Here is a 23923-nt window from a genome sequence, read left to right on the forward strand (position 1 = left end):
ACACATCTCTATTCCAGGAAACAAGGTGGAACCCCACTGCAGAAATGGTGCCGGTCACACAAAATCAGGGCACTCTGAAAACTTCTAGAAAAGTGACTTTGGCTGGTCATACATTTGTAGATCTGCTCAAGGTGGGCAAATGATCGGAGCTTTCGTTCTGATCACAACGAAGCAGATATAGGTGGTTGGACGAAGACCGATCAATGGGCTGATGCAGTTGGAGCTGTAACGGGATTTGTAAATCTGTCCCATCGATGTCTGGCCAATTTTCATACAGATATCGGTCTAAGAGCCCCATATATGGATCAATAGGCTGCAGACTAAACGTGGCCATAAACGTAGAGATCCGCTCGTTTGCCGATGTCTCCAAACGAGCAGATCTCTCCCCGATATGCCCACATTGAAATGGGCGATATCGGGCTGATCTGATCATAATGTATCCGATACGGGTGGTGGGATTGAGGGACCGTATAGACGCATAGATGCGGTCGCGATCCGGCGGGATTTTTTAACCTGCCTGATGGCCAGATATCGATCGGGGAAGCCCGTCGGATAGCCCCACACATGGGCCAATAAGCTGAAATGTATGGGGGCCTTAAAGGAGAATTCAACCTGTAATAAAAAAAACTCTACCCTGGGTAGACCCCCCTCCCTCCTTCCCCCAGCCTACCTGCCCCCCCCCCAGCAAATGCTCCTAATATTTACTCACCCCTGTGCAGATTCTGGCCTCGGAGTTCACTGCAGCCATCTTCTCCGGTATTCTTGACGCCATTTTCGTGAATGCGCAGTTGGAGTAAATTTCCGATCCCGAACCACTGCGCAAGCGCCGAAAGTCATGTGAAATTTTGGAAATGTTTGTGACTTTCGGCGCATACGTAGTGGTTGGGGACCGGAAATTTACTCCCAACTGCCGAAGAAAGAAGATGGCTGCCGTGAACTCGGAGGCCCGATTCTGCATGGAGGGGTGAATAAAAAATTAGGGGCATTTGCCTGGGGGGGGGCAGGTAGGCTGGAGGGAGGAGGGTCTACCCAGGGTATGGGGGGAGGGTTTTTTTATTACAGGTTGAATTCTCCTTCAAGTCTCTCTGAAACTTTTCTCAACCCGTGTATGGTCACCTTCAAACATCTTCATGATAATCTTCAAGCCACAATACAGAAAAAAGTGTTGGAGGCTATGAAGGAATTGTAGGAGAAAGGTAAAGGCCTCGATGACTGCACAGAGCCAACAGTCCGTAGCAGAGGAGCTTGCTTGAGAACACAGTGGAGCTAAAATTGAGAGAAATGGAGGAGGTAGGCCTGCAAGACCTTGTGGTTATCTCCAGCACTTAGTACCAGACTTATCATGGTGCATAGACAGAGATCTTCAAGCCACAATACAGAAAAAAGTGTTGGAGGCTATGAAGGAATTGTAGGAGAAAGGTAAAGGCCTCGATGACTGCACAGAGCCAACAGTCCGTAGCAGAGGAGCTTGCTTGAGAACACAGTGGAGCTAAAATTGAGAGAAATGGAGGAGGTAGGCCCACAAGACCTTGTGGTTATCTCCAGCACTTAGTACCAGACTTATCATGGTGCATAGACAGAGATCACCACTACCTGAACCACAGAAACAGACTTGGGATGTTATTCTGTGTCAGCGGATAATACAGTTGACTAGAAACCAACAACCAGTCATTTTTTAGAGACTCCCAACATCAAATATATAACAGTTTTGACATAATCTCTTTAGCTAAAGGATGAGCACTTGAACCAGTTGCCTCGTCCCTAAGGAACCAGCACGTCTTTGAGCAAGGCTGAAGTAATTGCACAATTATGAGATAAGTGACCCCAGTGAAGGCTCAGATCTTCTAAGTCACTGGAAACACCAGATACATTGTGAACACTTACCATTTGCCCAAATAGATGCAGCTTCTCCTACACATCTCCAGATACACCAGTGCTTCATCATCCTGAGGCAAGTGAGGGCCTCGAAAGGCAAACACGGGGCTTGGCCTTTAACTTGTGTGGGATTCTTTTGCCTTTTTTTTACCCCTCTAGAGTTTTTTATAACATGATTGAATTTTTTTCAATAAATAAAAATCTTGCCACCTAAAGCTGGCCATACACGATAAGATCTGCTCGTTTGGCGAGGTTACAAACGAGCAGACCTTAATGCAATATGCCCACCAAAGGCTAGGTGATCTCAGGATAATCCGATCATTCGGCCCTAGGGCCAAACAATCTGATTACAACTAAGGAAATGGGCACCGACGAGATGAGGGCCTCATTAACTAGCCAATACATTCCTGCATCACCAGCATAAATCAAACCTGCCTGATCGATATCTGCCCGATTTTTGGCCTGATATCGATCGGGGAGACCCGTCAGAAGGTCCCATACATGGGCAGATAAGATGCTGAATTGGCCTAAAGTACCAATATTGACAACTTTAATCTGCCGTTTATGGCCACCCTAAAACCCAACAAACTTTTAATCTTTTAAGAGATATGAAAGGGGCTGCTGTAAGATGCCATAGACGGACTATTTATTGGGCTGGTGGGGGCTGTTTAGACCTGTCCACACTATAAATGCCAGGGCCTGTTTTGACTCCCAGTCTTTACCTGGACCTACTTGCCATTTTGGCTGTAACACTAAGCCGGAGCAGCAGTAAAACCAAGAATGGATTTCTCCAAATATCAAATGGGACTTGTCAGGGATGCCCACTCTACCCTCTCTGATTTACTCAATACCTATAGAGAAAGTGGTCAGTCTGAGTTCAATGTGTACAATTGGTATTAATAAGGAATGACTGCTTTATGCAGCTGTAATGTGTAAAGACATCCCCCCCCATTAAAGTCCTCAGTATCCACATCTGTTTGATCTACTCACAATACATGGAGGGGCATTCCAGACTAGCCCTAATACTAGGCCACTGCTCCAGATCAGTAGTTTTCCTCACATTGGTGAATCGCACTGTTCCAAAACCTCTCCTGCCTCTCGCACACAAGATGTACACATTCCAGGAGTTGCAAAGGAAACTCTTACATCAGCTCTTCTCTATCATTATATACAGTTATACCAATGGTGCAGACTTACTCCAGCTCTTCTCTATCATTATGTACAGTTATACCAATGGTACAGACTTACTCCAGCTCTTCTCTATCATTATGTACAGTTATAGCAATGGTACAGACTTACTCAAGCTCTTCTCTATCATTATGTACAGTTATACCAATGGTACAGACTTACTCCAGCTCTTCTCTATCATTATGTACAGTTATACCAATGGTGGAGACTTACTCCAGCTCTTCTCTATCATTATGTACAGTTATAGCAATGGTGGAGACTTACTCCAGCTCTTCTCTATCATTATATACAGTTATAGCAATGGTGGAGACTTACTCCAGCTCTTCTCTATCATTATGTACAGTTATACCAATGGTGCAAACTGCTGTAGGTCCAACACACCCATCGCCATTAGAAACTATTCTCATCATTGTAACCAGGAGGAGGTTTAAAGGGCTATCATTTACTAAACACAGGCTCAGAGGACGCCTTTCTCGTATCTTTCCCACAGACTGTGGCAGAGCAAGACATCCCAGGCAGCGGTGTTTCCCAGGTACCATGTGTTTATTTCTCTGGTCATCGGTGTGTCTACGATCCCTGCCATAAAGCAAGGCAGAACTGCAGTAAAGGTGAGTACCAGGAAATATACCCCCTAGCACCACAAACAGGCTCATATAGAGACTAAAAGTCTTTGTAAACATTTGTTCCTTTGTTTTGTTACAGGGATAAACATTTCCTTATAGGAATGGGATGATCTAATATCTACTCCATATTTGACAAGACAGGGGCAGACATTACACCTATTGCTGTACAAGGGCTGGGGCTGAAGTTAAAACGATTCATATTCATACTCAGTACTTCATATTTTTTTTTTTTTTGTTTCAATATTTCTTTATTGCAGAAATTCAATATTTACAACTCAGTGCAGTGATAAGAAAGAGAAAAAAAAAAAGTCCATGTATACAAGCATTGAAATCAACAGATTGCAATAAAACACAGTACACACAATACGACTAACCGACACATGAATAGGTGCTATAAGCCACTGAGAATGTAAACATATCAATAAGCAAGGCAGTCAAAAGGTTTTTTTCGTTTAACCAGGGTAGGTGGGAGAGGAGGAAAAGAAGAAACGGAAGGAAACAACAAGACTGGAGAAAAGAAGAAGGAAGAAGGAAAGAGAGGGCGAAAGGAAGAGGGGGAAGAAAGAGGGAAAAAAAAAAAAAAAAGGGGGGGGGAGAGGAAAAGACCTTCATACACTGCACCAATCAGTATACAAACAAGATAGTAGCAAAACTATACCAGGACATCAGCCTTGTTACTGCATATGGCCTACTAGTAGGCTAAGACATCACGATCAAATCTCTCGGGGTGACGGTAATGAATCCAGGGGTCCCAAACTTTCGTGAATTGGGCCTGTTTATCCTGTGATATGCTAGTGAGTTTTTCCATAAGGAAAACGGCATCAATTCTATTTTTGACAGCAGAGAAATGTAAATGGGGAGTCAGCCAAGCTTTGGCAATGGTTTGCTTAGTGGCAGTGAAAAAATGCGTGATTAATTTATATTGCGATTTACGTAGCGCCTCTATTGGTTTGTTCAGTAATGCTTCCATCGGGCATTTAGGTAAATTTACTTGCAATACCGTATATATTAATTCGTAAACCCTAGCCCATAGATGTTGTGCCCTAGTACACTGCCAAAATGTATGTAACATTGTGCCTGGTAAGGCACAGCCCCTAAAACAGTGAGGATTAGCACCTTGTTTCCATTTGGCTATGCGAGTAGGCACCAAGTACCATCTACTTAAGACCTTGTATGAGGTTTCTTGCGCCAATATATTAACAGAAGTGTGCATCGTATTTGTAAAAATAGCTTGCCAAGTTTGCTCATCCAAATCTTGAGATAATTCTGCCATCCAAGATTTAATATATGTAAGGGAAGCTATAGGTTGTGAAGTAGTGCTTTGTCTGTATAAATAACTGAGGGATCCTTTCATGAGGGGACGATGCAAACACAATGACTCAAAAAATGTGAGAGGGGAAAAAGAACATCTCTTCTCTAGAGAAACTAAAAAGTGCCGTATTTGAGTATAACGGTATTGTTCTCGAACAGGAATGGCGTACCTATCTTGTAGGATCGTCCAGCTAAGGGCTTTATCATGTACTAAATAGTGGCGAATATGAGTGAGTCCTGCATCTATCCACCATTTGAATTGTCGAGGATCCAGGCCCGGTGGAAAGTCTGGATTATGAAATAAAGGTGCTAAGGGTTTATGTTTTGATAGCCAATGAGGTTTAGAATTCATGGTCCGCCATATAGCTAAGGTATGATTAATAGTGGGAAAGTTCTTGTGAGATTGTAATACGGCAGGAATCCAAAGGATATCCCCAAGAAAACTACAGTGACAAATACTCTGTTCGATCAAAACCCATTTCGGCGGATGGGAAAGGACAAACCAATGCAACAATTGAGATATCTGTGCCGCCAAATAATATTCACGGAAGTTTGGGACACTCAAGCCACCCATTGACCTATGTCTATATAATATTGCTTTAGCTATTCTCGGTCGTGTAGCACCCCAAATAAACTTGAGGCATGCAGTTTGTAACCTTGTCATCAAAGCAACTGGCGGGGAACAGGAAGGGTACGAAACAGGTACAATATACGGGGTAGTATACTCATTTTTACAATGTTGATCCTACCGAACCAAGACATTGAAAAACTCTTCCAAGAGTCTAAGTCATCCATTAATTTTCTAATAAGGGTTTTGTAGTTATTAACACTCAACGTGTTGTACGAATCAGTAATACGTACCCCTAAGTATTTAATCGAGGTTTGCACCCATTCAAAATCAAAGTTCAATTCTAAAAGTTTCTTCATAGCAGGGGAAATGTTAATCGGCAAGGCCTCAGATTTTGAAACGTTAAGTTTAAGCCCAGAAAGTAATCGAAATTTGTCCATGATATTAAATAGGTTCGGCAATGATATCAATGGTTTGGAAACAGTGAGCAACAAGTCATCTGCATATAAACAACATTTGTATTCCTGTTGTGCTACAGAGATACCCGATATGTCAACATCCTGTCTTATCCAGGCAGCCAAGAATTCCATTGTCAGAACAAACAATATTGGCGACAGTGGGCACCCCTGCCGCGTACCTCTCTCTATTACAATGGGAGTGGAAAGAAAGCCACGAAACTTCATTTGTGCCGTAGGAGAATTATACAGTGCTTTGATATGAGACAAAAAAGTCGGGAGGAACCCATATCTACCCAGGGCATATTGAAGAAAATCCCATGACAGAGAGTCAAAAGCTTTCTCTATATCCAGAGAGAGGAGCACAGTAGGCGTGCCCCTCTCTCTGGCCCAATGTACCAAATCAATAACCCTGCGAATGTTGTCTGTTGGTTGCCTGCCAGGCACAAAACCAGCCTGGTCTCTGTCTAACAAGGTATTCAGAAACACATTGATACGTTTCGCCATGATTTTTCCTATGAGTTTGATATCGTGGTTTAATATTGTAATCGGCCTATGGTTTTCAGCTAAATTGCTGTCTTTGTTCGGCTTCGGGATAGCTGTAATAAATGCTCTAAGGGAATCAGAGGGATAGCACTGACCCGTACCTATAAAATTGAACAAATTAGTAAGATAAGGTATCAATACTTTGGAAAAATGTTTATAATAAGGGGCAGTAAACCCGTCTGGCCCAGGTGCTTTATGCGATTTTAAAGATTTTATGGCCCACTTGACTTCGTCCGTAGAAATAGGTTGTTCCATAGAAGCTATCTGATCATTAGACAGGGTAGGAAGCGCCATGTCACGGAAGATTGAGTCCGCTTTCTGTCTGTTAAATACGGTTTGGTTTCTATACAGTAGTGAGTAATAATCTCTAAACGTTTCAGCAATTTTTGAAGGATTAGCTGTAAGAGCACCCGATTTGGTAAGCAAACTATATGTAGAAGGGCCTTTTTGCATATTTTTCAGTTTATTGGCTAACATGGTATCAATTTTATTAGCTTTAGTATAGAATTTTTGCCTCATCCACTGAAGTTGTTTCTCCACGTCCTCTAAAAGGAGTAAATTGAGTTCCGTTCTGAGTCGACGGATACTTTTAAACAATCTATCAGAAGGATGGGTTCTGTATTCTAATTCAGCATGCTGCAATTGCTGAGTCAAAGAATTCACCTTAACAGCTTTTTCCCGTTTCTTTCGTGAACAGATTTTAATAATAACTCCCCTGATGTAGGTTTTATGAGCTTCCCAAAGGATCGGTGTAGATACATCAGGGGTGTTATTAATATCGAAATATGATAGTAACTCCTGCTCAATTTGGGAGCGGACCTGAGGGTTTGTAAGGATGGCTTCGTTCAATCGCCAGATTGGAGAACGTCTCAGAGAATCTAAATCATGTAAAACAACCTTCACAGGATTATGATCTGACCAAGAACACACAGGGATTGTTGCCGAGAAAATTTTTGACAAAAGTGGGAGACCAAGCAATACATAGTCAATTCTGGAATAAGTCTTATTAGGGTTCGAGTAGAAGGTATAATCACTCTTAAAGGGATTACGCTCCCTCCACGCATCAGCAAGCCCCATATCTTTCAGTTTGGTTAGTAATAATTTCGAAATAGATTCAGAATATTTCTTATGTGGGTTCATGGGATCATAACGGTCCTTTTTGGCATTTAGAGTAGCATTCAAATCACCTCCTAGGATCACTTGTCCTCTATGGTGTATGGACAGAGATGTAAAAAATCTATTATAGAATTTATGTTGATGGTCATTCGGGCTATATACAGATGCTAAGGTGTAGAGCGTCTCCCCAATAAGACAAACAATAATGACAAAGTGCCCTTGTGGGTCGGGCACACACTTCAACAATTTAAATGGTACATTTTTGTTAATAAAGATTCCCACACCCTTCTGTTTCTTCTCCGCCGTAGCCAAAAAAACATGTGGGAATTGGCTATGAAAGTAGGTAGGAATTGACGACCTAGAAAAATGGGTTTCCTGCAAAAAGAGGATTTGTACACCCATAGATTTATAATAGCGAAAGGCCATAGAGCGTTTTTGAGGGCTATTGAGTCCCTTAACATTATGCGTCAAAAAAACCGCCATCATAACATCGGGAGAGAACAACTCTTCTGACAATCAGACCAAATCCGAAGTAGTAGCGGGGAGTGAGCCAGCCAAAAATGAAATGAATCCAAGGTTCTTGAAATGTCAGTGCAGCGTAATAAGGAAAAAAGGGGAAAAATCAAAAAAAGGAAAAAGAAAATAGAAGCCAGTATGGTCGAAAAAAGAAAGTCAGTGAAAGGTCGCAGCAAGAAAAAAGTAAGTACTTCATATTTTTAATGTTTTGACTGAGCCAAGAAATTGCATCTGCCGTCTGTCTGACTTCCCAAATCACTGTGTGTACAAAGGCAGTGGCACGCCCACAGCTACTCACTCACTTCCGCCCCCCAACAAAATGGAGACGCTCCCTTCACGGAGTGAAATCTCTGGAGTCAAACCAGCCATTTGATTGGTTTGTGTCTTGTAGTGGGCTGAGCCCAATCGCTCATTTTTCAGGAGTCACTGCTGCTACTCGGGGTGGAGCTGAAAGATGGAACTGCCTCCCAGAATATACTTCCTGGATAGAGTCTAGATGTGAGGCGACTCAGTTTGGAACAGGCTGGGAATTGTCCCCTGCTGCTGCCTGTAACTTCCTGCAACTCCCTTCTACTGTGTCCCGGAAATTGCCCATCCCCCTCACTCACATCTCCAGCCTGATCTACTGGGTAAGTTCTTCTCCCTCCTTCTCCTCCTCCTCCTGTACTGTCTGTGGGACTGGGGCTTAATCCTGCTGCAGGGACTGATAGAGAGGGGAGACTGGGGCTTAATCCTGCTGCAGGGACTGATAGAGAGGGGAGACTGGGGGTTAATCCTGCTGCAGGGACTGATAGAGAGGGGAGACTGGGGGTTAATCCTGCTGCAGGGACTGATAGAGAGGGGAGACTGGGGGTTAATCCTGCTGCAGGGACTGATAGAGAGGGGAGACTGGGGGTTAATCCTGCTGCAGGGACTGATAGAGAGGGGAGACTGGGGGTTAATCCTGCTGCAGGGACTGATAGAGAGGGGAGACTGTGGGACTGGGGGATAAACTGGTCCCAGTACAACATGTATTTATTGTAGTGATATGAGAGGGGGGATCCCCACAGGCAGCTTTATATGGTGGGTTTGTGTTCCTTGCTGTCAGGTTCTCCAGAGATGGAAACAAGGAGGTTAGAGGGAAATGGGGAGAATGAAGAGCCGGACACTGAGGATCCTCTGGACACAATAAAGAGGGAAATGGATCCCGTTCCTGGGGCCGGTGAGTAACGTTTGTGTAGGACACATGTGGTTACACAGAGCTCAGCTTTGCTGGAGGGACAGGAGGGGTTAAACCCCAGCAGGAGGTTCTGCCCTACAGACATAATTCCCAGTAGAATTCCTTACTCCCAGCTTTACATGACACTGCCCATTACTTACTGGCAGGTTCCCCAGAGGCACAAGCAGAAATGTTACAGATAAAGACAGAGAAAGAAGAACTGGACTGTGGAGATGATCAGAACCCAAAGGAAAGCTCAGCAGTTCCACTTACTGATGGGGGTAAGTAGCCAGTATTCATTAGTGTTCAGTTATTTACAAGGAGACTCTTCTGTGGTTCCTTACTCCCAGCTTTACTCACCCATGTCTCTTCCTTACTCCCAGCTATACTCACCCCTGTCTCTAACTTACTCCCAGCTTTACTCACCCGTCTCTTCCTTACTCCCAGCTTTACTCACCCCTGTCTCTTCCTTACTCCCAGCTTTTCTCACCCTGTCTCTTCCTTACTCCCAGCTTTACTCACCTCTGTCTCTTCCTTACTCCCAGCTTTACTCACCTCTGTCTCTTCCTTACTCCCAGCTTTACTCACCTCTGTCTCTTCCTTACTCCCAGCTTTACTCACCCCTGTCTCTTCCTTACTCCCAGCTTTTCTCACCCCTGTCTCTTCCTTACTCCCAGCTTTACTCACCCCTGTCTCTTCCTTACTCCCAGCTTTACTCACCCCTGTCTCTTCCTTACTCCCAGCTTTACTCTCCCCTGTCTCTTCCTTACTCCCAGCTTTACTCACCCCTGTCTCTTCCTTACTCCCAGCTCTACTCACCCCTGTCTCTTCCTTACTCCCAGCTTTACTCACCCATGTCTCTTCCTTACTCCCAGCTATACTCACCCCTGTCTCTAACTTACTCCCAGCTTTACTCACCCCTGTCTCTTCCTTACTCCCAGCTTTACTCACCCCTGTCTCTTCCTTACTCCCAGCTTTACTCACCCCTGTCTCTTCCTTACTCCCAGCTTTACTCACCCCTGTCTCTTCCTTACTCCCAGCTTTACTCACCTCTGTCTCTTCCTTACTCCCAGCTTTACTCACCTCTGTCTCTTCCTTACTCCCAGCTTTACTCACCTCTGGTCTCTTCCTTACTCCCAGCTTTACTCACCCCTGTCTCTTCCTTACTCCCAGCTTTTCTCACCCCTGTCTCTTCCTTACTCCCAGCTTTACTCACCCCTGTCTCTTCCTTACTCCCAGCTTTACTCTCCCCTGTCTCTTCCTTACTCCCAGCTTTACTCTCCCCTGTCTCTTCCTTACTCCCAGCTTTACTCACCCCTGTCTCTTCCTTACTCCCAGCTCTACTCACCCCTGTCTCTTACTTACTGGCAGCTTCCCCAGAGCCGCAACCACAAATATTACAGATAAAGATAAAGGAGGAAGAACCAGACTATGAATATTACCTGCCCACAATAAAGAGGGAAATGGATCCCGTTCCTGGGGCCGGTGAGTAATGTTTCTCTATTAATAAGACACATGTTATACACAGCACAGGCTTCTCTAGGGGACATTCAGGGTTAATAGGAAAGCTCTGGGTTTGCTGTGGGGGCAGAGGCGGATGATGATGGGACAGTATTTGTGGGCGGGGCTGGGCAGTATTTGTGGGTGGGGCTTGGGCAGTATTTGTGGGTGGGGCTTGGGCTGGGTACAACTGAGGCTCATTAGGTGCAGAAGAATGAGCAGCTTCTGTTTCTATAGAAAGATTTGCCCATAACCCCTATAAAGCCTGTATGAAGTATTTCTCATCTAACACAAGCACTTCCTTACTCCCAGCTTTACTCACCCCTGTCTCTTCCTTACTCCCAGCTTTACTCACTCCTGTCTCTTCCTTACTCCCAGCTTTACTCACCCCTGTCTCTTCCTTACTCCCAGCTTTACTCACTCCTGTCTCTTCCTTACTCCCAGCTTTACTCACCCCTGTCTCTTCCTTACTCCCAGCTTTACTCACCCCTGTCTCTTCCTTACTCCCAGCTTTACTCACCCCTGTCTCTTCCTTACTCCCAGCTTTACTCACCACTGTCTCTTCCTTACTCCCAGCTTTACTCACTCCTGTCTCTTCCTTACTCCCAGCTTTACTCACTCCTGTCTCTTTCTTACTCCCAGCTTTACTCACCCCTGTCTCTTCCTTACTCCCAGCTTTACTCACCCCTGTCTCTTCCTTACTCCCAGCTTTACTCACTCCTGTCTCTTCCTTACTCCCAGCTTTACTCACTCCTGTCTCTTCCTTACTCCCAGCTTTACTCACTCCTGTCTCTTCCTTACTCCCAGCTTTACTCACCCCTGTCTCTTCCTTACTCCCAGCTTTACTCACCCCTGTCTCTTCCTTACTCCCAGCTTTACTCACCCCTGTCTCTTCCTTACTCCCAGCTTTACTCACCACTGTCTCTTCCTTACTCCCAGCTTTACTCACTCCTGTCTCTTCCTTACTCCCAGCTTTACTCACTCCTGTCTCTTCCTTACTCCCAGCTTTACTCACCCCTGTGTCTTCCTTACTCCCAGCTTTACTCACCCCTGTTTCTTCCTTACTCCCAGCTTTACTCAACCCTGTCTCTTTCTTACTGGCAGATTCCCCATTGGCTGAATCAGAAATATTACAGATAAAGATAAAGGAAGAAGAACCGGACTCAGAAGATGATGGAAACTCAGCAGCAAGATCAGCAGTTACATTTAGAGATTGGGGTAAGGAGTTGGTAAGGAGTTTTATGTTGTGCAGAATAAATGAAAAATGTAGAAAGAGGTGAGGGCAGACAGGCTGGACACACAGACATTGAATGTAAACACTGAATTTAAAGGAATTGTTCAGTGTAAAAATAAAAACTGGGTAAATAAATAGGCTATGCAAAATAAAAAATGTTTCTAATATAGTTAGTTAGCTAAAAATGTAATGTATAAAGGCTGGAGTGATTTGATGTATAACAAGTCAGTCAGAACCTGCTTTTCAGCTCTCTTGGTTTACACTGACTGGTTGCCCTGGTTACCAGGCAGTAACCAATCAGAGACTTGAGGGGGGCCACATGGGTCATATCTGTTGCTTTTGAATCTGAGCTGAATGCTGAGGATCAATTACAAACTCACTGAACAGAAATGTCCCATGTGGCCCCCCTTATAGTCACTGACTAACTCAGAGTTAGAGAGCTGAAAAGCAGGAAGTTGGATTCTGGCTGTTTTATTAGACATCTGTACACTCCAGCCTTTATATATTACATTTTTGGCTAACTAACTATATTAGAAACATTTTTTATTTTGCACAGCCTATCTATTTACCCAGTTTTTATTTTCACACTGAACTATTCCTTTAAAGGGACGCTGCTCTCTGTAATAATAAAATTGCTGCCCTACCAGATCTCCCGCTGATATTCCCCACCCCCTGCCTCTCTCTGCCCCAGCTCCTCCCCCACGTCACACACATAGTCGTAACTCAATAGTGGGGGGTCTGCACTGATTTCAGAATCTCTATATTCCATTAATATGGGGGTCCTGCAGTGGATAACTTGCCCTGCACCCCTCAATCAGGGGCCCCACAGTATCAGAAGCAGCAGTGTGAATACAGTATGGTGCTTGTTATAGTTCATGTTACTGATCATAGTCAATGTCAGTCTTTATTTTGTTAGACAATTGCTGGAGTGATGAGGAGAACTGGGATGATTCCAGACCTCAGTTAAACCAGTACAATTCTGATTTCCCAGGATCCGCTGATACCGCCAATACTCCTGCCATTAATCCGGTTCTGTCACGGGGCAACGGATTATTTGTGGTCAACCAAGAGAAGAGAGTAGCCACTAACTCAAGCTGTCAGTCAGACACGGGGCATGTGGATTGCTCGGTCGGATCAGAACCATCAGGATTTATCTGCTGTAAGTGTGGGGATAGTTTCTCCCATCACAGCGACCTTCACACTCACCTCTATGCCTGCGCCGGGCACAATATCACCAGCAGCTTCACCAATGCCAGTGAAGAGGGGCAACATTCTCACAAAAATGGTGGAGTTCTTCCAAGAGAGAAACCCTTCAAATGCACGGTATGTGGGAAATGTTTTACCTTAAAGAACAGCCTTCAGCTGCATCATAGAATTCACACCGGGGAGAAACCATTCACCTGCACGGAATGCGGGAAGAGTTTTGCCCAGAGCTGCAGCCTGCAGTTACACAGTAGAACTCACACGGGGTACAATCCTTACGTGTGCACAGAGTGTGGGAAACGCTTTTCCAGCAATAGCGGGCTTCGCAGACACATGAGAACTCACACGGGGGTGAAACCTTATGCCTGCAAGGAGTGTGGGAAATTCTTTTCTGATTTAAGCACGCTTCACAGACACCAGAACTCGCACAAAGGAGAGAAACCTTTTATATGTACGGAATGTGGCAAAGGATTCACTCTAAAGGACAGCCTACACAGGCACCAGAGGACTCACACAGGGGAGAAACCCTTCATATGCTCACAATGTGGCAAAAGTTATTCTCAAAGCAGCAACCTCATTAAGCACCAGATGATTCATACTGGGGTAAAACCATTCAGCTGCTCTGAGTGTGGGAAGTGCTTCGCCGTCAAAGATGGCCTCCGCAACCACCAGAGGGTCCACATGAGGAGAAACTATTCAGCTGCTCAGAATGTGGCAGAATTTTCTCTCTAATGAGCACCCTTCACAAGCACCAGTTTATGCACACAGGGGAGAAACCATTCACTTGCACCGAGTGTGGGAAAAGCTTCTCACTTAACTGCAGTTTTCACTACCACAAGAAAACGCGGGAGGGACAAACAAAGAAAAACAAATGAGAACTAATATGGGGACAAAGGGGCTTAAAAAAAGGGACTTCAAAAATAAAATAAACATTTGTTTTGTACTTCCTATTCCTTGGCAGGTTTTTACATGAATGGGTTAATGGAGCTTTGGCTACGTGGGGAGCCCTTCTTGCCTCAGACTGCTTAAAGGGATACTCTCATGGTAAAAATGATTTTTTTTCAAAGCGCATCATTTAATAGTGCTGCACTGAAATCAGTTTCTCAAAAGAGCAAACCGTTTTTTTTATATTTAATTTTGAAATCTGACATGGGGCTAGACATATTGTCAGTTTCCCAGCTGCCCCCAGTCATGTGACTTGTGCTCTGATAAACTTCAATCACTCTTTAGTGCTGTACTGCAAGTTGGAGTGATGTCACCTCCTTTCCCCTCTCCCAGCAGCCAAACAACAGAACAATGGGAAGGTAACCAGATAGCAGCTCCCTAACACAAGATAACAGCTGCCTGGTAGATCTAAGAACAGCACTCAATAGTAAAATCCAGGTCCCACTGAGACACATTTAGTTCCATAGAGTAGGAGAAACAACAGCCTGCCAGAAAGCAGTTCCATCCTAAAGTGCTGGCTCTTTCTGAAAGCACATGACCAGGCAAAATGACCTGAGATGCACCTACACACCAATATTACAACTAAAAAATACACTTGCTGCGTGCATTGTGGCAGAGGCTAAGACTAACCCCAAAAAGTTTTTTAAAATCTATTAATAGTAAAAAGATGTAGGTTGAGAGTGTTGCTCCATTAAATAATGGTACCAGTATGGTTGTAACAGATACAGAAAAGGCAAATGAGCTAAATCAGTTCTTTTCTTCAGTGTATACAATAGAGAAGTGTGAGTTCCCAGGCTCACTCTAGCTGCATTGATGGCTCAGCTCAATCTAGTCAGTGGCTGACTCAGGATATGATTAATAAAGCTTTAATAAAAATGAATGTGAACAAGGCTCCAGGGCCTGATGGCATACACCCCCGGGTTCTAAGAAAGCTTTGTTCAGTTTTTGCCCACCACATCTGTGGTGGGCAAATTATTTGAAGGCGTTTTAAGGGATCACATTAAAAATTTTGTCCTAATGAATGGCATTATGAGCAACAATCAGCATGGCTTTATGAAGGATAGGTCATGTCAGACAAATTTGATTTTTATGATGAGGTAAGTAAGATGCTGGACAGTGGGGGGGGGGGCAGTAGATCTATTTGGATTTTGCCAAAGCATTTGATACTGTGCCCCACAAATGACTGCTTTCTAAACTAAGGTCTGTTGGGCTTAATGAAGTCGTTTGCACATGGATAGGAAACTGGCTACAGGATCGGGTACAGAGGCTGGTTGTTAATGGGACATTCTCTACTTGGAGTAAGGTTCTTAGTGGGGTCCCCCAGGGCTCAGTATTGGGTCCACTTTTATTTAACTTGTTCATTAATGACTTAGGGGAGGGTATTGTAAGTAATGTATCAGTGTTTGCAGATGAGACAAAACTATCAGCCCAATTAATTCCATCCAGGATGTGGCACTTGCAACAGGATCTTGACTAACTGGCAATCTGGGCAGCTAAGTGGCAAATGAGATTCAATGTTTATAAATGTAAAGTCCTGCACCTGGGATGTAACAATATCCACTTATACCCTTAATGGGACTGCACTAGGCAAATCCATAATGGAGACGGAGCTTGGAGTCCTTGTAGATAATAAACTTGTCTGTAGCAAGTAATGCCAGTCAGCAGCATCAAGGGCAAATAAGGGCTTGACTTGTATTAAATGGGGCAGAGAGTCACGGGAGGAGGGGGTCCCACTGTATAGAGCACTGGTAAGGCCCCATCTAGAATATGCCCTACAGTTTTGTCTCCATCACTCAAACAGGACATTATTGTATTAGAGAGGGGACAGAGAAGGGCAACTAAGCTGGTAAAGGGAAAATCTTAGCTATGAGGAAAGACTGGCCAAATTGGGGATGTTCACTCTGGAGAAGAGGCGCTTAAGGGGTGATATGATAACTATGTATAGTAAGGAATTTTTTCCACTCTGAGGCAAATTGGAGAGGCTTCAGATTGTAAAGTGCTGTACAATATATATATGAGTACACACTGGGAGGACAAGTAACATAATAAATACAATAAGTATATATATAAATACACAGCTTCAGTTTTATGTAGTAAGAGAGACCGTAGGAAGGAAGTCCCTGCCCTGTAGAGCTTACAGTCTAAGTGACATTATTTACATATGGACATGTCCCTGTGAGAAGGGGAATATACAACAGCAGATTGATCTAAAGTAGGAATAGAGAACATGGGGGTATCCGCGAAAAAGATTATAAGGAAATGTATATGGTTGTGATTTTTTTACTTTGGGCAGTAGGCGGCAGCAACAATTAAGTTTAGGAATTGGTTAAGGTTAAGGCCAAAGGAGGACTCTCACAAGCATGAGTTTATAAGGGGTGCCAAATATGGCCTGTGATTGATTATTTGATAGCCCATATGGAACCTGCCTTTGTGCCTCCGGCCTTGGGCCTAATCTGCTGTGAGGCCACTGTCAGTCACACGTTATTGGGGGTCACTGGGAGCCGCCAGTCAGGGGTCAGTGGGACAGAGGAAGAGGCGCGTGGGCAGATGAACTATTGTACAACACTGCGGAATGTGTTGCCGCTTTATAAATTCACAATAATAATAATAATAGAGTAATACGGCACATGGAGAGGTTCACTGATCAGATGATATTCTTATAGTTCCCCCTCGTCTGTATAAATTAGCAGAACTGTAGCGCCAGTGGTGTAACTACCGGGGGAGCAGGGAGTGCGATTGTACCAGGGGCCACTCCCCCTCGGGGCCGTCAGAGACTGCGCCACAGCCGGTAAAGAATCGGTGCACGTTCTGAACCCGAGGGTAATTGGGAAGAGGGTCATTGTGTTACTGTGTGACACTCCTGACAGGACCACGACCCCTCAAGTCACAGTGTGGGAGACAGCGGAAGCTTTGGGAGGCTCTGGCCTTTATTGCTCCTCCCCACACAGGCCTGTCACACTCACTGCTATTCTCCTGTGCTGCAACTACATCTCAATGGCACCACTTTGCTTTGCCTGTGACACATACACTGTATATATATCTGTATATAAGGTAAGTATGGGAAAGGGGGAACCTTATGTGACAGGAAGTGATTAAAATCAACTCCAGCCATTATACCAGTCATGTGACAGAGACACAAGTCACATTCCCTCAGCCGGGTCACGAGCAATAATACAACAAGCAAGTAGTAACAGTAGTTCTAGACTGGGAGTCAACTGGTTGTCACGGTAACGTGCAGAATTGCCGCCCAAAATTGCACAAAGACCATACAAGTGCCCACCAACAAAATGGCGGAGCAGTTCCCTCGCGGTGACGAATCTGCTGCCGACTGTTTGTGTGACGTGAATAAGTCTGTGCAAGAAGTCAATGCAGTGGGGGAGGGGACTCTCATTGCTTCTTGTTCCGGTCTCTCTGTTTCATTCATCTCCCGCCCCCTCACTTTGTGTGTGAGACTTCCGCTTCCCCCTGTCAGGGCAGTCACATGATTCAGTGACGTTTACACATTGTCATCCAATGAAATGTAAGTCTGTAGCCTGAGGCAGAAAAGAGACGAGCTGTGAGGGACTGAGGAACTGACTGGAAATTGTCCCCTACTGCCGCCTGTAACTCCCTGCAACTCCCTGCTCCTGTGTCCCTCACATTCCCATCCCCTGTACTCACATCTCCAGCCTCATCTACTGGGTAAGTCATTTTCCCTCCTCCTCCTCCTCCTGTACTGTCTGTGGGACTGGGGCTTAATCCTGCTGCAGGGACTGATAGAGAGGGGAGACTGGGGGTTAATCCTGCTGCAGGGACTGATAGAGAGGGGAGACTGGGGCTTAATCCTGCTGCAGGGACTGATAGAGAGGGGAGACTGGGGCTTAATCCTGCTGCAGGGACTGATAGAGAGGGGAGACTGGGGGTTAATCCTGCTGCAGGGATTGATAGAGAGGGGAGACTGGGGGTTAATCCTGCTGCAGGGACTGATAGAGAGGGGAGACTGGGGGTTAATCCTGCTGCAGGGACTGATAGAGAGGGGAGACTGGGGTTAATCCTGCTGCAGGGACTGATAGAGAGGAGAGACTGGGGGTTAATCCTGCTGCAGGGACTGATAGAGAGGGGAGACTGGGGGTTAATCCTGCTGCAGGGACTGATAGAGAGGGGAGACTGGGGGTTAATCCTGCTGCAGGGACTGATAGAGAGGGGAGACTGGGGGTTAATCCTGCTGCAGGGACTGATAGAGAGGGGAGACTGGGGGTTAATCCTGCTGCAGGGACTGATAGAGAGGGGAGACTGGGGGTTAATCCTGCTGCAGGGACTGATAGAGAGGGGAGACTGGGGGTTAATCCTGCTGCAGGGACTGATAGAGAGAGGAGACTGGGGGTTAATCCTGCTGCAGGGACTGATAGAGAGGGGACACTGGGGGTTAATCCTGCTGCAGGGACTGATAGAGAGGGGAGACTGGGGGTTAATCCTGCTGCAGGGACTGATAGAGAGGGGAGACTGGGGGTTAATCCTGCTGCAGGGACTGATAGAGAGGGGAGTCTGGGGGTTAATCCTGCTGCAGGGACTGATAGAGAGGGGAGACTGGGGGTTAATCCTGCTGCAGGGACTGATAGAGAGGGGAGACTGGGGTTAATCCTGCTGCAGGGACTGATAGAGAGGGGAGACTGGGGGTTAATCCTGAGACTCTTAGAGGGGAAATGGGAGAATGAAGAGCCGGACACTGAGGATCCTCTGGACACAATAAAGAGGGAAATGGATCCCGTTCCTGGGGCCGGTGAGTAACGTTTGTGTAGGACACATGTGGTTACACAGAGCTCAGCTTTGCTGGAGGGACAGGAGGGGTTAAACCCCAGCAGGAGGTTCTGCCCTACAGACATAATTCCCAGTAGAATTCCTTACTCCCAGCTTTACATGACACTGCCCATTACTTACTGGCAGGTTCCCCAGAGGCACAAGCAGAAATGTTACAGATAAAGACAGAGAAAGAAGAACTGGACTGTGGAGATGATCAGAACCCAAAGGAAAGCTCAGCAGTTCCACTTACTAATGGGGGTAAGTAGCCAGTATTCATTAGTGTTCAGTTATTTACAGGGAGACTCTTCTGTGGTTCCTTACTCCCAGCTTTACTCACCCCTGTCTCTTCCTTACTCCCAGCTTTACTCACCCCTGTCTCTTCCTTACTCCCAGCTTTACTCACCCCTGACTCTTCCTTACTCCCAGCTTTACTCACCCCTGACTCTTCCTTACTCCCAGCTTTACTCACCCCTGACTCTTCCTTACTCCCAGCTTTACTCACCCCTGTCTCTTCCTTACTCCCAACTTTACTCACCCCTGTCTCTTCCTTACTCCCAGCTTTACTCACCCTTGTCTCTTCCTTACTCCCAGCTTTACTCACCCCTGTCTCTTCCTTACTCCCAGCTTTACTCACCCCTGTCTCTTCCTTACTCCCAGCTTTACTCACCCCTGACTCTTCCTTACTCCCAGCTTTACTCACCCCTGACTCTTCCTTACTCCCAGCTTTACTCACCCCTGACTCTTCCTTACTCCCAGTTTTACTCACCCCTGTCTCTTCCTTACTCCCAGCTTTACTCACCCCTGTCTCTTCCTTACTCCCAGCTTTACTCACCCCTGACTCTTCCTTACTCCCAGCTTTACTCACCCCTGTCTCTTCCTTACTCCCATCTTTACTCACTCCTGTCTCTTCCTTACTCCCAGCTTTACTCACCCCTGTCTCTTCCTTACTCCCAGTTTTACTCACCCCTGTCTCTTCCTTACTGGCAGCTTCCCCATTGGCTGAATCAGAAATATTAGAGATAAAGATAAAGGAGGAAGAACCAGACTATGAATATTACCTGCCCACAATAAAGAGGGAAATGGATCCCGTTCCTGGGGCCGGTGAGTAATGTTTCTCTATTAATAAGACACGTTATACACAGCACAGGCTTCTCTAGGGGACATTCAGGGTTAATAGGAAAACTCTGAGTTTGCTGTGGGGGCAGAGGGGGATGATGGGCCATATATGTGGGCGGGGCTTGGGCTGGGTACAACTGAGGCTCATCATCAGAAGAATGAGCAGCTTCTGTTTCTATAGAAAGATTTGACCATAACCCCTATAAAGCCTGTATGAAGTATTTCTCATCTAACACAAGCACTTCATTACTCCCAGCTTTACTCACCCTGTCTCTTCCTTACTCCCAGCTTTACTCACCCCTGTCTCTTCCTTACTCCCAGCTTTACTCACCCCTGTCTCTTCCTTACTCCCAGCTTTACTCACTCCTGTCTCTTCCTTACTCCCACCTTTACTCACCCTGTCTCTTCCTTACTCCCAGCTTTACTCACCCCTGTCTCTTCCTTACTCCCAGCTTTACTCACCCCTGTCTCTTCCTTACTCCCAGCTTTACTCACCCCTGTCTCTTCCTTACTCCCAGCTTTACTCACTCCTGTCTCTTCCTTACTCCCAGCTTTACTCACCCCTGTCTCTTCCTTACTCCCAGCTTTACTCTCCCCTGTCTCTTCCTTACTCCCAGCTTTACTCACTCCTGTCTCTTCCTTACTCCCAGCTTAACTCACCCCTGTCTCTTCCTTACTCCCAGCTTTACTCACCCCTGTCTCTTCCTTACTCCCAGCTTTACTCACCCCTGTCTCTTCCTTACTCCCAGCTTTACTCACCCCTGTCTCTTCCTTACTCCCAGCTTTACTCACCCCTGTCTCTTCCTTACTCCCAGCTTTACTCACCCCTGTCTCTTCCTTACTCCCAGCTTTACTCACCTCTGTCTCTTCCTTACTCCCAGCTTTACTCTCCCCTGTCTCTTCCTTACTTCCAGCTTTACTCACCTCTGTCCCTTCCTTACTCCCAGCTTTACTCACCCCTGTCTCTTCCTTACTCCCAGCTTTACTCACCTCTGTCCCTTCCTTACTCCCAGCTTTACTCACCCCTGTCTCTTCCTTACTCCCAGCTTTATTCACCTGTCTCTTCCTTACTCCCAGCTTTACTCACCCCTGTCTCTTCCTTACTCCCAGCTTTACTCACCCCTGTCTCTTCCTTACTCCCAGCTTTACTCACCCCTGTTTCTTCCTTACTCCCAGCTTTACTCACACTTGTCTCTTCCTTACTGGTAGCTTCCCCATTGGCTGAATCAGAAATATTACAGATAAAGATAAAGGAAGAAGAACCGGAATCAGAAGATGATGGAAACTCAGCAGCAAGATCAGCAGTTACATTTAGAGATTGGGGTAAGGAGTTTATGTTGTGCAGAATAAATGAAAAATGTAGAAAGAGGTGAGGGCAGACAGGCTGGACACACAGACATTGAATGTAAACACTGAATTTAAAGGGACGCTGCTCTCTGTAATAATAAAATTGCTGCCCTTCCAGATCTCCCGCTGATATTCCCCACCCCCGGCCTCTCTCTGCCCCAGCTCCTCCCCCACGTCGCACACATAGTCGTAACTCAATAGTGGGGGGTCTGCACTGATTTCAGAATCTCTATATTCCATTAATATGGGGGTCCTGCAGTGGATAACTTGCCCTGCACCCCTCAATCAGGGGCCCCACAGTATCAGAAGCAGCAGTGTGAATACAATATGGTGCTTGTTATAGTTCATATTACAGATCATAGTCAATGTCAGTCTTTATTTTGTTAGACAATTGCTGGAGTGATGAGGAGAACTGGGATGATTCCAGACCTCAGTTAAACCAGTACAATTCTGATTTCCCAGGATCCGCTGATACCGCCAATACTCCTGCCATTAATACGGTTCTGTCACGGGGCAACGGATTATTTGTGGTCAACCAAGAGAAGAGAGTAGCCACTAACTCAAGCTGTCAGTCAGACACGGGGCATGTGGATTGCTCGGTCGGATCAGAACCATCAGGATTTATCTGCTGTAAGTGTGGGGATAGTTTCGCCCATCACAGCGACCTTCACACTCACCTCTATGCCTGCGCCGGGCACAATATCACCAGCAGCTTCACCAATGCCAGTGAAGAGGGGCAACATTCTCACAAAAATGGTGGAGTTCTTCCAAGAGAGAAACCCTTCAAATGCACGGTATGTGGGAAATGTTTTACCTTAAGGAACAGCCTTCGGTTGCATCATAGAATTCACACCGGGGAGAAACCATTCACCTGCACGGAATGCGGGAAGAGTTTTTCCCAGAGGTGCAGCCTGCAGTTACACAGTAGAACTCACACGGGGCACAATCCTTACGTGTGCACAGAGTGTGGGAAACGCTTTTCCAGCAATACCGGCCTCCGCGCTCACATGAGAACTCACACGGGGGTGAAACCTTACGCCTGCACAGAGTGTGGGAAATTCTTTTCTGATTCAAGCACGCTTCGCAGACACCAAAACACACACAAAGCAGAAAAACCTTTTACATGTACGGAATGTGGCAAAGGATTCACTCTAAAGGACAACCTACACAGGCACCACAGGATTCACACAGGGGAGAAACCCTTCACATGTGCAGAATGTGGCAAAAGTTATTCTCAAAGCAACAACCTCATTAAGCACCAGATGATTCATACTGGGGTAAAACCATTCAGCTGCTCTGAGTGTGGGAAGAGCTTCGCCTTCAAAGAAGGCCTCCGCAATCACCAGGCGATCCACATGAGGAGAAACCATTCAGCTGCTCAGAATGTGACCGAATGTTCTCTCTGATGAGCACCCTTCACAAGCACCAGATTGTGCACACAGGGGAGAAACCATTCACTTGCACCGAGTGTGGGAAAAGTTTCTCACTAAACAGCAGTTTTCACTACCACAAGAAATCGCACGAGGGACAAACAAAGAAAAACAAACGAGAACTAAAATGGGGACAAAAAGGGACTTGAAAAATAAAATAAACATTTGTTTTGTACTTCCTATTCCTTGGCAGGTTTTTACATGAATGGGTTAATCGAGCTTTGGCTACGTGGGGAGCCCTTGTTGCCTCAAACTGCTTAAAGGAACAGTTCAGTGTAAACATAAAATCTGAATAAATACAGTTAGGTCTATAAATATTTGGACAGACAACTTTTTTCTAATTTTGGTTCTGTACAAGACCACAATGAATTATAATGAAACAACTCAGATGCAGTTGAACTACAGACTTTCAGCTTTAATTCAGTGGGTTGAACAAAAAGATTGTATAAAAATGTGACGAACTAAAGCCTTTTTTAACACAATCACTTCATTTCAGGGGTTTAACAGTAATTGGACCATTGAGTCAAAGTCTATTTCATGGGCAGGTGGGGCAATTCCTTGGTTATGTCAATATCAATGAAGCAGATAAAACCCTGGAGTTGATTTGAGGGGGGGGGGGGTGTATGTGGAACAGACAACATGAGGACAAAGGAGCTCTCCATGCAGGTGAAACAAGTCCTCCTTAAGCTGCAAAAACAGAAAAAACCCATGCGAGAAATGGCTCCAATATTAGGAGAGGCAAAATCTCCAGTTTGGTACATGGTGAGAAAGAAAGAAATCACTGGTGAACTCAGCAACACAAAAAGACCTGGACGTCCACGGAAGACAACAGTAGTGGATGATCTCAGAATCATTTCCATGGGGAAGAGAAAGCCCTTGACAAGAGCCAAACAAGTGAAGAACAGTCTCCAGGAGGCAGAGTCTCCATATCCAAGTCTACCATAAAGAGAAGACTGTATGAAAGTAAATACAG

At 45.5% G+C, this 23923-nt stretch overlaps 3 protein-coding genes across 4 annotated transcripts in view; 2 read left to right on the forward strand and 1 right to left on the reverse strand.

Annotated features, from left to right (window-relative positions):
* The window catches only part of LOC108719524 (gastrula zinc finger protein XlCGF57.1-like), a 385853-nt gene that overhangs the window by 35375 nt on the left and 326555 nt on the right, over positions 1-23923 (reverse strand). The gene's annotated exons all lie outside the window — the stretch shown is intronic.
* Positions 9587-14276, forward strand: XFG 5-1 (zinc finger protein; the record flags this gene model as incomplete). The annotated part of the gene is given in 4 exon segments (NM_001100925.1): positions 9587-9677; positions 10768-10881; positions 12001-12114; positions 13122-14276. Coding segments are annotated over 4 exon segments (1263 nt in total).
* On the forward strand, positions 19225-23125 carry znf568.L (zinc finger protein 568 L homeolog). Its single transcript, NM_001085826.1, is given in 5 exon segments — positions 19225-19315; positions 20045-20158; positions 21383-21496; positions 21983-22909; positions 22912-23125. Coding segments are annotated over 5 exon segments (1434 nt in total). The 3' UTR covers positions 23100-23125.

Source organism: Xenopus laevis, chromosome 6L (genome assembly GCF_017654675.1).
Source record: "Xenopus laevis strain J_2021 chromosome 6L, Xenopus_laevis_v10.1, whole genome shotgun sequence".
In the NCBI taxonomy this organism is placed as follows: domain Eukaryota; kingdom Metazoa; phylum Chordata; class Amphibia; order Anura; family Pipidae; genus Xenopus; species Xenopus laevis.